Source organism: Pongo abelii, chromosome 8, assembly GCF_028885655.2.
Source record: "Pongo abelii isolate AG06213 chromosome 8, NHGRI_mPonAbe1-v2.0_pri, whole genome shotgun sequence".
Lineage (NCBI taxonomy): Eukaryota > Metazoa > Chordata > Mammalia > Primates > Hominidae > Pongo > Pongo abelii.
This window is the reverse complement of record NC_071993.2, coordinates 7,454,303-7,467,058: the sequence shown is the minus strand read 5'-3', so window position 1 is coordinate 7,467,058 and position 12,756 is coordinate 7,454,303. Positions and strand designations below refer to the sequence as shown.

Here is a 12,756-nt window from a genome sequence, read left to right as displayed (position 1 = left end):
GGATTGGAATTCTGAATTCTATATGAACTAAACAACAACAACAAAATCCACAGAGAAACTGTCAGGAGGAGATACTATAGAAACATAAAGTTGATTATCACTGAGTATTAGAATTACAAATGATTTTAATTTCTTTCTTTATAATTTTACTTTTCAAGATTTCTACCAAGAGCATGTCTATCTCTTATAGGAAGGAAAAAACTAAATGTTAAAAAAGTCAAAGTGGGACACATCGTTTGCCAAAGTGAGTCAATTTTGCAGCCCCCTGGGTGGACGTAGGGGAAGTCTTCCAGTGGCACTGCCATTGCCCTCCAGAGTCACGTGAGCTTTCACTCTGCTACTGTTTTTTTTTTTGAGACAGAGTCTCGCTCTGTTGCCCAGGCTGGAGTGCAGTAGCGCTATCTTTGCTCACCACAACCTCCACCTCCCGGGTTCGAGCGATTCTCCTGCCTCAGCCTCCTGAGTAGCTGGGATTATACGCGCGTGCCACCATGCCCGGCTAATTTTTCTATTTTTAATAGAGACAGGGTTTCACCATATTGGTCAGGCTGGTCTCGAACTCCTGACCTTGTGATCTGCCCGCCTTGGCCTTCTGAAGTGCTGGGATTACAGGCATGAGCCACCGTGCCCAGCCACTGTGCTACTCTTTCAGTGGCTTTCTTGTTGGTCTCTGTATTGTCACTCTTCAGTTTTATTGATTGATTGATTGATTGATTGACTGAGTTGGAGTCTCATTCTGTTGCCCGGGCTGGAGTGTGGTGGTGCGATCTCAGCTCACTGCAACCTTAGCTTCCCAGGTTCAAGTGATTCTCCTGCCTCAGCCTCTCAAGTAGTTGGGATGACAGACACGTGCCACCAAGCCCTGCTAATTTTTGTATTTTTAGTGGAGATGGGGTTTCACCATGTTGGTCAGGCTGGTCTCGAACTCCTGACCTCAGATGATCCGCCCGCCTCAGCCTCCCAAAGTGCTGGGATTACAGGCGTGAGCCACCGCACTTGGCCTTGAGTTCTATTTAAAATGATTGATTTGATGCATTTAAATTTTACAGTCTCAGATTCCCATTCTGTAGTGTCTGGTTAGAGGCAAATGGATAATGAGGAGTCATAAGACTTGAGCAAACGTTTCCCCTTTTAATAAGTGTCTATAAGCCACTGACATTTAACTGATTTATTAATAGCTACATTCATGGACTTTTTTTTTTCTTTATAGAAAAACTTGGTACATGACTACATTTTTGAGGCGGAATGATTTTCCTGAATTTATAAATGAATGAAAAAAAGCAAATAGTCTTTGTATGACACACGTAATAGTTTCTAAGATGTTTCTCCTTTGACATTTTCCATTGATATAAAAATGCAGCTGATTTAATAAAAACCTATGCTGTGTTAGGAAGTTTGCCATGAATCATTTGTGGAATATTAGGGGGAAACTGTTAAGTCTCCTTTTGAAGTTTCTTAGATTTAAAAATTCTTGAGTTTTAACTAGCTTGACACTATTACATTAAAACTTTTAAGAGAGCCAAGAATTGATGGTTGTTTAGGACATGTTCCAAGCCCTCAAATACGGCTCTCCAGTGCAGTGATCTTGCTGGGCTGCCCACCTTCTACCCACATGTGCCTAGTTCAATTCAAGGTGATTAAAATTAAAATTCAGGTCCTCAACAGTACTAGATACGTTTCCAGTGCACCGTAGCCACATGTGGCTTGTGGTTACTGTACTGGACCAAGCAGATCTAGATCAGGCAGTGCTGGTCTACATGCATTCAACAGAGATAATGAGCCCCCAGTTATTTTTGGCTAGTTGAATAGTAATATCTAATACGTGTTCTTCCTCACTCGTGTTCTTCCTAACAAGGCTTTGCTTAGCCTGTGCTAGCATTACTCTATTCTTTGACTATACCTCAAATGAAAGAAGGAAAGATAGGGTTGAGAGGGGAGGATACTTATTGTTTTAAATTTGCTTCAAACATAAAGGGATAATCTGAATGCAGAAAATGTACAATGAATCGTAATAACACCTAGATTGATAAAATTTTAGATTTGAAAAGGGTGATTGCATCTCATCAAGCTTTCTGATTGAACTGATGAGAAATTCGAGGAACAGAGAGGTTAAGTAATTTGCTTATGTTACACACCTACATAGCGGCCTTGTTATTCCCTTACTCTGTAAGCTCTCAGTTCTTTTCACTTGTCCAAGACAACTCTTGTAAGAAGTTCCAGTACTAGAATTCGGTTGTCCAACAGAGACAAAAGGAGCCAATTATAGTAGAGTTAACTTTGTACAAAACCACAAAGTGTATTGTATAAAACAGGAAGTTACGTTTTATAAGCCCAGTCTTCTGAACGTTTTTTATATTGTCTTTGGAAAAAACTATTACTTTAATTAATAGATACTTTTACTTTGTTCTTGAAATTACATATAGCTTAAGAAACAAAAGGAAATACGCTTTCTTTTAATAATAGCCTTTTTGGGGGGTTAGGGTGTTGTAGTTAGGAAAAGGCTTTTTAAAAATATCCTGTTTCTATTTTGCAAAGCTTATGGGTGGAGCAGTTGTTATCACCAAGATTTGCCCCTCTAACCGCCCCCCCCAATCCCATTGAATGTAAATAGAAATTTCTTTGATGTGGGTTATTATTCTCATATTTGATAGGTTTCCCCAAGAATTATCTGTTTCCACAGACACTGCATAGGTTCCATTAGTTGCTGTGGAAAGTGAGGTAATTTATTCTAGGAACTGTGACTGTGTGCGGTGAAAAGATTGCATTTTGTTAGCATAATTTCTACGGCGTTCTGTTGATGGGGCCTCTCAAATACTTCTTGGACCTGTTCCCTTCATTTCTTCTCCACTGTCTTAGTTCAGACCCTCGCCTGCACTTCCGTGTTTTTAGTCTGGTTCCATTCATCCGTCTCGCCCACGGCTCCCTGAGTGCTTCTTCTGAAACAAACCTGATCATTTCACTTCCTGGAACAACACCCTGCCACGTCCACTCCATCTGCAGAGTGACACGCAGGGCTCGGGCCCTTACTGTAGCCAACGTTCTCTTCTCACCTGGGCTCAGCCTGCCTCTCTGTTTTCACCCTAAGTCTTTGTTCAGATACCACTTCCTGAGGTCTTGCCTGACTGTCACCTAAATAATTATCATCCTTCTAGCCAGGTGTGGTGGCTCATGCCTGTAATCCCAGCACTTTGGGAGCCAGAGACGGGCAGATCACTTGAGGCCAGGAGTTCGAGACCAGCCTGGCCAACATGGCGAAATTCCATCTCTACTAAAATACAAAAAAAAAAAAATTAGCTGGGTATGGTCAGGCACACCTGTAATCCCAGCTACTCGGGAGACTGAGGCAGGAGAATTGCTTGAACCTGGGAGGTGGAGGTTGCAGTGAGCCAAGATTGCACCATTGCACTCTAGCCTGGGGGAACAAGAGCAAAAACTCCATCTCAATAATAATAATAATAATTATATATAATTATTATTATTATTATTATTATCGTTCTTCTTTGTTTGCCTGATCTTTTCTGCTTCATTTTCCCCTATAGCACTAATCACCATCTAACAGGCTATATCATCTACTAATTAAAAAAAACTCCATTGGTTCTTCTCCCAGTTAGGATGAGATCTCTACCAGGGCAGAAATTTTTTGTTTTGTTTTGTTACAGATGCCTTCCCATGCCTAGAACAGTGCCTGACATGGAATGGGGGATCAGTACATATTTGGGGATGAATGGGCGTGATGCCGCCTGCACCACAGTCCTGTCTCCCACCGTCTCCCTTGAGGCATCTTAGACTTTTTCCCAAGGGTCTGCCATGCTGTTTGCTGCTGGTACCTCCACATTTAATGGCTTTTCTACCTTCCTGAGTCTCTGAAGGCTGTGCTTGTATTTGCTCCTTCGATTTCCTCTTTTTTTTTGAAACAGGGTTGCTCTGTCGCCCAGGCTGGAGTGCAGTGGGAGCCATCTCAACTCACTGCAACCTCTGCCTCCCAGGTTCAAGCGATTCTCCTGCCTCAGCCTCCTGAGTAGCTGGGATTACAGGTGCACATGACCATACCCAGCTAATTGGTTTTTTTTTTTTTTCAGTAGAGACAGGGTTTCGCCATGTTGGCCAGGCTGGTCTCAAACTCCTGACCTCAAGTGATCTGCCTGCTTCAGCCTCCCAAAGTGCTGGGATTACAGGCATGAGCCACCATACCCATCCCCCTTTGGTTTCTCTTATCCTTGGCTCCTCTGAGCATTTCCTCTTGAGCCTCTCCTAATTTTCTGTTTCACTTTGATGCACCCCCCGGCCTACCCAAGCTTGCCTTCCTGTCCTTGTTGATATTTGCATCTTGTCGTTCGTGGGATTCCAGGTGCATTCTTGGTGGACTTGGTGGTGGTTGTGTGTGCGGTTGGATGGACAGACTTGCTTTTAGCAGCCACTTGTCCTTGCTGGCAGCCACTGGTATTTATATGTCTGTCCCCAGTGCCCAACATGGTGTCTGGCATAAATAAATCAGATGTTCCGTTAATACACACACAAGAAAATTGCATGGTATCAGCACTTATCTGTCTGGCATTAGTTTAAAATTGTATGTGTCTTAGAATTTGCTAAGGAAAGTTTACTATAAGCTTTTGAGGGAAGCTTTTCAGGAGGAATTAATTTGGAAAAAAATGCTCCATGCCTAGGAGTGTTGAGTGCTCGCAGGGCAGATGACACTGTGTGGGGTCCCCACCACTCCCTAGTTTAGTATTGTTTCTTTTCATTACCCCTTCCCCATAATAGGTGCTCAGTTATTAAAAATTGATGATTTAAGTAAAAATATAAAAGTCATAGCTGCATTATGGGAAATGTGGATAATGGGGGAAAGAGAACTGTAATTGACTGGTTAGGGCATGGGTTCTGGAGCCAGTTGTGTGGGTTCAAATCCCAGCTCCACCACTAGCAGCTCTGTGATGCTGAGCAAGTGACTTCTTCCCTTAGGTTGCTTATCTGTAAGATGGGAACAGTAATATAACCTACATCCTAGAGTTCTTACGAGGATTAAATAAGTGCATGTTTATTACGTACTTAGTAATCACTGTAAGTGTTGGTAGAATAAAATAATTGTAAATGCATGCTTACCATGCTAACACTTCCATTTCTTCTATTTGGAGGGACAGAAGCTCCTCCTCTTACCAACAGGTTTAGGTTCCCAAGATTGCTGAGAAGTCCGTCCTTTTTTTTTTTTTTTTTTTTTTTTTTTTTTGAGACGGAGTCTTGCTCTATCACCCAGGCTGGAGTGCACTGGCATGATCTCAGCTCCCTGCAACCTCTGCCTCCCGGGTTCATGCCATTCTCCTGCCTCAGCCTCCTGAGTAGCTGGGACTACAGGCGCCCGCCACCACGCCCAGCTAATTTTTTGTATTTTTAGTAGAGACGGGGTTTCACTGTGTTAGCCAGGATGGTTTCGATCTCCTGACCTTGTGATCCGCCCGCCTCGGCCTCCTAAAGTGCTGGGATTACAGGCGTGAGCCACTGCGCCCGGCCAGGAGAGGGGCTTTGGTAGTGGAATCTCTTCCTGCCTTGGCTCGTTTGAGTGTTCTCTGTGTGCCCTTTCCGTGGTTGTACTCCTGTGTCCGTAGCTCTAAGCTTTTCATGGAGCTGTGTGTTTTGTTATGATCGTTTTTGGGACTCTATCATATGCCCGCAAGGCCCCTTTCTCCTGGATAGATTCTGGCATTTTCTCCTCCCTTTTTCTTCCCTGGTTTACCTTTGTTTGCTCCAAGTGTTTCAGTTCCTACCTTTTTCCTTCAGTCGCACACGCTTCTCCCCTCCACATTCCCGGTATTTTCCCTGAGGAATCACTGGAGGGAGAGCTGGGAGAGCCAGAGCTTTCCACAGTTGGGCTGCCGCCCTCCGCTCTCCAAGCCCAGGCCACCTGTGGCTTCTGGAGTCGGTGGATGTTGTATCTCTTCCTCAGTGACTGCATGATCCTGTCATCTCATAACAGCGCTTCCTTACATGGGGCAGGGGTGAGGGGTGGAGGGGTCGTATCTTACCCTTTGTAATATTCCAGGTACCCTCTGAACATTCTCAGTGGACGCTTGGGTATTTGGTTGGATGGACACACTTGCTTATCAACAAGTAGTTTGTTTACAGAATGCCTCAGCGCTCGCTCCCTACATGCCAGGGGCAATCCAGGTGAACTGGGGGTCCTGCTACCCACTGTAAGCTCCAGGTGTAGCACAGAAGACCTTAGAGTGCCCCTGGAAGGCAGCCTTTCCTCTGCTGTGTGCAGCCCATGGGAGGAAATCTCTGGAGCCTTCTGAGATGAGGTGCGAACAGGTCAGTTCGGTGTTAGGTGATGTTTAGTTCTTTGCCTGCCAATGCGGTGGGTTGATTGTTGTGAAGGAGGTAGTTCCTATGTCCAGATTTTTGTGTCCCTATCATCACAGGAATCTGGAAGGATTGCTCTTAGAAGAATGCAGCTCTGTCCATCATTCGGAGGGTTCTTTTAGCAAACTGATACCCACAGGGGTAAAATGTAGCCAGCCTCCATAGTAAATTGCTCAATTTACCAATGTCCTCCATTAACAACAACAGCAAAATCTTAGAACCCCTCCAGCTGTTAAAAGTTTCCTTCATTTAGTGTCGATTCTAGCTAAGCTTTCGGAAACTAAGCTCATTACATTGCAGATGATTCACTGAGGATATAAGATAACTTCATTTTTTTAATTAAAAAACCTTTATTTTCATTATTAAAAACTATTAAAAAAGGATTTCCCTATTAAAAAAATTTCATTTTCATTATGAATGTAGCAAACCCAGTTTGTATTTTGGTTCAGGTCATTTCCGTATATACCATATTTTCTTACACTACCTGCCTTAGATTTACGTGTCTAGAGGGCCATGGTTAAGATTGTGTTCACTTGCTCCCTCTGTAGTGCCCCAGACGGTGCCACGGTGAGCACGTCGTGTCCACGGCTCTTCAGGGATGGTACTTACTTGTCCTTTCTGTGATTTTTTTTTTTTTGAGATGGAGTTTTGCTCTTGTTGTTTAGGCTGGAGTACAATGGCGCGATCTCAGCTCACCACAACCTCCGCCTCCCGGGTTCGAGTGATTCTCCTGCCTCAGCCTCCCGAGTAGCTGGGATTACAGACATGCGCCACCACGCCTAGCTAATTTTTGTATTTTTAGTAGAGACGGGGTTTCACCGTATTGGTCAGGCTGGTCTCGAACTCCCGACCTCAGTTGATCTGCCTGCCTCAGCCTCCCAAAGTGCTGGGATTACAGGCATGAGCCACCGCACCCAGCCTTTCTGTGATTTTAAAACAAGCTGAAGAAACCGTTTCGGACCTAGTACACTGCATTTTACCATTGCGCTCACACTTTAAATCAGGAAAGTCCTGGTTTAAGTTACTTGTATCACTGATGTTGACTTCTACGCCTCAAACCTTGTGCTCTCATTTTTGCCTCAGAAAACATAAGGCCCTGTGCTGAGAAAATGAGGGAGCGATAATCTCTCATTGACAGGGGCCTTCTCTGTTGCACTGTCATTCCCTTGGCTTAGTCATGAACTTATCTTTGTAGTAGCAAAATGCCTAGATTGCTGTTTGCCAACCCACTCTGGATAGTTTTATAGCTCATTCTCTGAAACAGATATTTTCTTTCTTTGTACTGTGGTTGAGAAACAGCTTCCTGTCCTCTCCACAGTGTCTGGTATTGTATGTTACATACAACAGGTGGATAGTTCAATGCACGTTGAATTAAATTTCGGTGCTATGTACCTGGTACATTTCCCGTCTCTTCCTAGTTGTTCCTGGCATGAGTTTCCAGCTTTTTCTCTCCCATTGCACAAATGAGTAACATGCTCTTTCATGAACCTTCTGTTTTTTGTTTATTTAGAGATGGGGGTCTTGGTATATTGCCCAGGCTGACCATGAACTCCTGAGCTCAAATGATCCTCCCGCCTCAGCCTCCCAAGTAGCTGGGATGACAGGTGCAGGTAGGCTACCCACTGCACCTGGCATGAATCTTCAATTTTGACAAAACCTCCGAATGTTTTTTAAAAGATATTTTACCAGTATGTGAGTCACAAAGTATCCCATTGGTAGATACAGGTGCATTATATTCTTTTGTTTCTTCATCTCTACTTGCCTGTTGGCTGATTTAAACTTCTCTCTATGTGTGAAATAAAAGAGAACATTGAATGAATGAGAGAAACACCATGTGGCTGTGGTGGTTTAAAAACACCATGTGAGCTGTGTCTGAGCATCAGAGCCAGGTATGGCTGCTCGATGGTTACGATTACTCCCGGTGTCTCCTGGGCCCTGACATAAAGGAGCTGGAGAGTAGTATTCTGTGGGAACCAGCTCTAATGTTGCTGCTTTTTCCAGCAGTCTTATTAGAAGGCAAGTGGGGAATAGCAGTGCTATCGTAGGCAAAGTCTTGTCTCCATTTCTACTTTGTGAAAAAGCACATTATTGACAAACATCGATACTTTAACTGGTTTTGGTAACAGATCATGTGTAACACGTGAGGACTTCTTCCTGAGGCAGGGCACTGCGTGTTGCAGTACCTGCGCGTGGGATGCTGAGGTTGTGTGGGGGTGGTGGAGGTTGCTGCTACATAGCTTCAAGGCGGGGGGAGTGTCTTACCAATGTTGCCATGGTGGATCAAGGACTGAAATGCAAGTTTCTGTTGGTGAAATATGTGTCCATCTTAGTGGTGATAATGACCTCTAGAACACGGATGGTTTTGCTGTGCCGAGACCTTTATTGTTGACCTTGTTGACCTGTGTAGAGATGTACTCATTAGTCTTTTTAACTAACTAATTAATTTTTTTTTTGAGACAAAGCCTCACTCTGTCGCCCAGGCTGGAGTGCAGTGGTGTGATCTCAGCTCATTGCAATCTCTGCCTCCCAGGTTCAAGCAATTCTCCTGCCTCAGCCTCCCAAGTAGCTGTAATTGCAGGTGCATGCCACCACTCCTGACTCATTTTTGTATTTTCAGTAGAGACAGGGTTTCACCATGTTGGCCAGGATGGTCTCGAATTCCTGACCTCAAGTGATCCACCTACCTCGCTCTCCCAAAGTGCTAGGATTACAGGCATGAGCCACTGCACCTGGCCTCAGTGTACTAGAATACTTATTCCTGGTATTTTCTATTATCAACATTATGTTGCATCTTGAAAGTTATAATGAAATGGTAGTGACACTAATAAGGTTTTTTAAAAAAAATTTAAAAATAAGTGAATATAATCAATATGATTAAACTGCTCTGATTTTTTTTTTTTGATTGCTCTTAGGTAATTTTTTCTGCAGGATGAATTAAGAGAAGAGACACTTGCTTATCAGGCATGGAGAGCACTTTGTCAGCTTCCGATATGCAAGACCCTTCATCTTCACCCTTGGAAAAGTGTCTCGGCTCAGCTAATGGAAATGGAGACCTTGATTCTGGTAGGATTTTGTTTTCTAGATTCATCTGGATTTTTGATGAATTGATCAATATCTTCCTGAAAATATTCAGGAAACAATGGGGCAACATTTGTAGATCTCACATACTGTCTGGTTCCTGGGATTTGAAGTCCTATTTATAAGGATATAGCAGCTCTAAAATTTGGGTCAAAATTCTTGTTTTGAATACTAGACAGAGAGGACTAGGTTATAGTGCAGCAACACATCACTTCAAAATCTCAGTGGCCTGGGCAGGAAATGTCTACAAATCACTGTTCCACGGAGTCTTTGTGCGCCATCCTGCAGGGTTTGTTGTGAGTGAGAAGAGCAGGGTTGGAGGTCTCGGACCGGCAATCACCTGCTCTGGCTCACAAGAGACAAATGCCATTTTTGCTCAGAACCCCTTGACAGGAAGTTAGTTGCATGTTTCTGCCACAGCAAGGGAGGTTAGGAAAAAGAATTCCCTCCTAAGTGCTGGAGAGAGAGAGACAGGACATCCAGATCTGCCTACATAGTAGATGCCGATGACACAGCATCTAATATGTTGAGCACATCTGTCAGAAAAGCATACAATGTGGAAGGAAGTGAGGTCATGTGGATTGGTGGTGAAGTGCGTCTCCCTTCCAGAAATCTGAAAAACAGAACAGCTCCCTCCTCTGACTCAAACACAGCCTTCTATTCAAATGTATGTATGTATGTATGTAAGTATGTATGTATGTTTTGAGACAGGATCTCACCTGTTGCCCAGGCTGGAGTATGGTGGTGCAATCATGGCTCACTGCAGCCTTGACCTCTTGGGCCCAAGTGATCCTCCCACCTCAGCCTCCACAATAGCTGGGACTACAGGTGTGTCCCGCTGTGCCTGCTGACTTTTAAATTTTTTGTGGAGATGGGGTCTCACTGTGTTGTCCAGGCTTGTCTTGAACTACTAGGCTCAAGTGATCCTCCTGCCTTGGCCTCCCAAAGTGCTGAGATTATAAGTGTGATTCACCACACCCAGCCTTGATTGGATTTTAATTATTTAACTAATGAAGTTATAAGTACATAAATGTATCTTTTTCTAAATACTTACACAATAAAGGGTTTATTTAAAAAGGATACCTTTAAAAAAAAAAAAGGGTTGCATTGTTTATACATACCAGCAAATTACTTAAGGACAGTTTAGTCCTCTGAATTGTAAACATTAGCTATGGTGAATTCCTGTAAAAAATGTTGCTCATTAAGTTAGCAGGTCACTTGACCATGGTCCAGAGAAGTCACAAAGTTTGTCTTCACATTGTGATGAGACTAGTCAATGACAGATTACAGGTTGCTCCATATCATTGAATTTATTAGATTAAGTTTATAAAATTATATCCTTATATGGAAGAAAACCTGGAAAACCCTCACATGAGGGAAGGCCTTACTGTGTTGAAGGGTGTTAGTATCTGTTTCCAAATCGGCTCATTTGTCCCTCTTTCAGATTTTTCTACACATAAACCAGATGTGAGAAGACTTCTCCTGCAAGTAGAGCTGGATCATTGTTCCTCCCTGGAAACATGGAAATTATTTTCTGAGAAGGCATAGTTGTATAGGTTGAAAGTTCATCCTAATTATTCTACTTTATTTAAGTACAGATTTACCTTTCTAAAAAGTCTTTCCTATGTTTGCTGAGTGAAGTTGTTTTTCAAATTTTGGAGTTCCTGAGCTTTCAGGGTATTTTTGTAGTATATCATCTGCACACATCCAATGTCGATTACTGAGTTATTTCTCGTGATATGTTTTCAAAACTGTTTAAACACCAACTGTGTATTGGCTTTTCATGTGCACACAGTTGCAGTGTATCTCTCCAACTTAAGTAGTTTCTGAAACTCATTAATGATAATCTGGTGTCAGGAAAATGATTTGTACCGACATTTCGTTAAGGGTGGTTCTATGGATGGCAAGTGTGAGAGCGAGAATCATTATATCCTTGGCTGGCGGAGTCCATGCAGAAAGCCCATGTATACTCATGTCGTGATTGGTTCCTTGCTCTTGCATCGGGGATGGCCTAAATCATACAGGATGTTCAGATCTTTAATGGAAATACTGTTTCTAAATGGCTCTAAATGATCTTAACATTTTTCAGATATTGGCTCAGATTTTTCTCCACCCCCATGTGGCTAATCTGTCCTTTTGCCTTGGGATTTCTGTATTTACTTTTGCGGTGAGGAGAGTTTTAGATGATGATACAGACTCTTTAAAGAGGATACGAATTTAAAGCAGAGTCTAAGACTTTGCAGAGGACAGTGGCTGGATTCACTTGAGAAACTCAAATCTAGTTTTGAGCATTTTGTTCTACAAGTAGCTTATTATTATTTTTTTACTAAAATCTAGTTTTGAGCATTCAAACTATTAAGTATGATTCTGTAAGTAGTTTATAACTATTTTTTCCAACCTGCTAACCCACAAAATATTTCCAGTCCTGGAATCACTTGGTGAGATATTTGGTTCTGGGACCAGCTGGGACAGGCTTGGGGCTGTGCAGTCTTAGTGCTGAAGGTCTTCTCCTGGGAAGCATTTTCAGATGGGATTTACTCATCCCACGTACAGGAGGAGGCAAACCCAGTGTTCTTTAGCTGGTTCTGAATTGACTTGCGATGATAGGTGTATGAGTTCAGACTGTGTGGCAGGCACAGAATATGTTAAGTTCTTTGCATATGTTAATTCACCTAATCCTTCAACAGCCCACTGGCATAGCTGCTTTTATTGCCCCAATTTTACAGATGAGGACACTGGACAGCAAGGTGAAGTGACTTGAGCCCTGTGTTAGAAGCAAGATTTAATTTCAGTCATTGTGAGGCTGTGGAGTTGGTGCTCTGAAACCCTGGGGGGCACCTGCCCCTTCAAGTGCACAGACGAGTCATCAGGAAATCCCAACAGCCTCCTACCCACCCATTCATACACTCACACCCACACTCACACCCACCCATTCATACACTCACACCCACACTCACACCACCCCACAGCCACTCACACCTACACAGCCACACCCACACTCACACCCACCCCACAGCCACTCACACCCACACAGCCACACCCACACACCCACCCCACGGCCTACTCACACCCACACTCACACCACCCCACAGCCACTCACACCCACACTCACACCCACCCCACAGCCACTCACATCCACACTCACACCCACCCCACAGCCTACTCACACCCACACTCACACCCACCCCACAGACACTCACACCCACACTCACACCCACCCATTCATACACTCACACCCACGCTCACACCACCCCACAGCCACTCACACCCACACTCACACCACCCCACAGCCACTCACATCCACACTCACACCACCCCACAGAC

General features: G+C 43.6%; 1 protein-coding gene across 6 annotated transcripts in view; it reads left to right on the top strand.

The window, feature by feature from the left end:
- SFMBT2 (Scm like with four mbt domains 2) overlaps positions 1 to 12,756 on the top strand; it is a 249,971-nt gene that overhangs the window by 20,367 nt on the left and 216,848 nt on the right. For 5 of the 6 annotated variants that reach the window (XR_008510264.2, XM_054521890.2, XM_054521889.2 and 2 more), the window contains exon 2: positions 9,267 to 9,417. Coding sequence is in view for 4 of the 6 variants with exons in the window: in XM_054521890.2 (XP_054377865.1) it covers positions 9,318 to 9,417 (100 nt within the window). In the remaining 2 variants the exon portion in view is untranslated. Of the gene's footprint in view, positions 1 to 9,266; positions 9,418 to 10,835; positions 10,989 to 12,756 lie in introns of those variants that run through there. The other variant, XM_054521895.2, reaches the window with a different exon arrangement.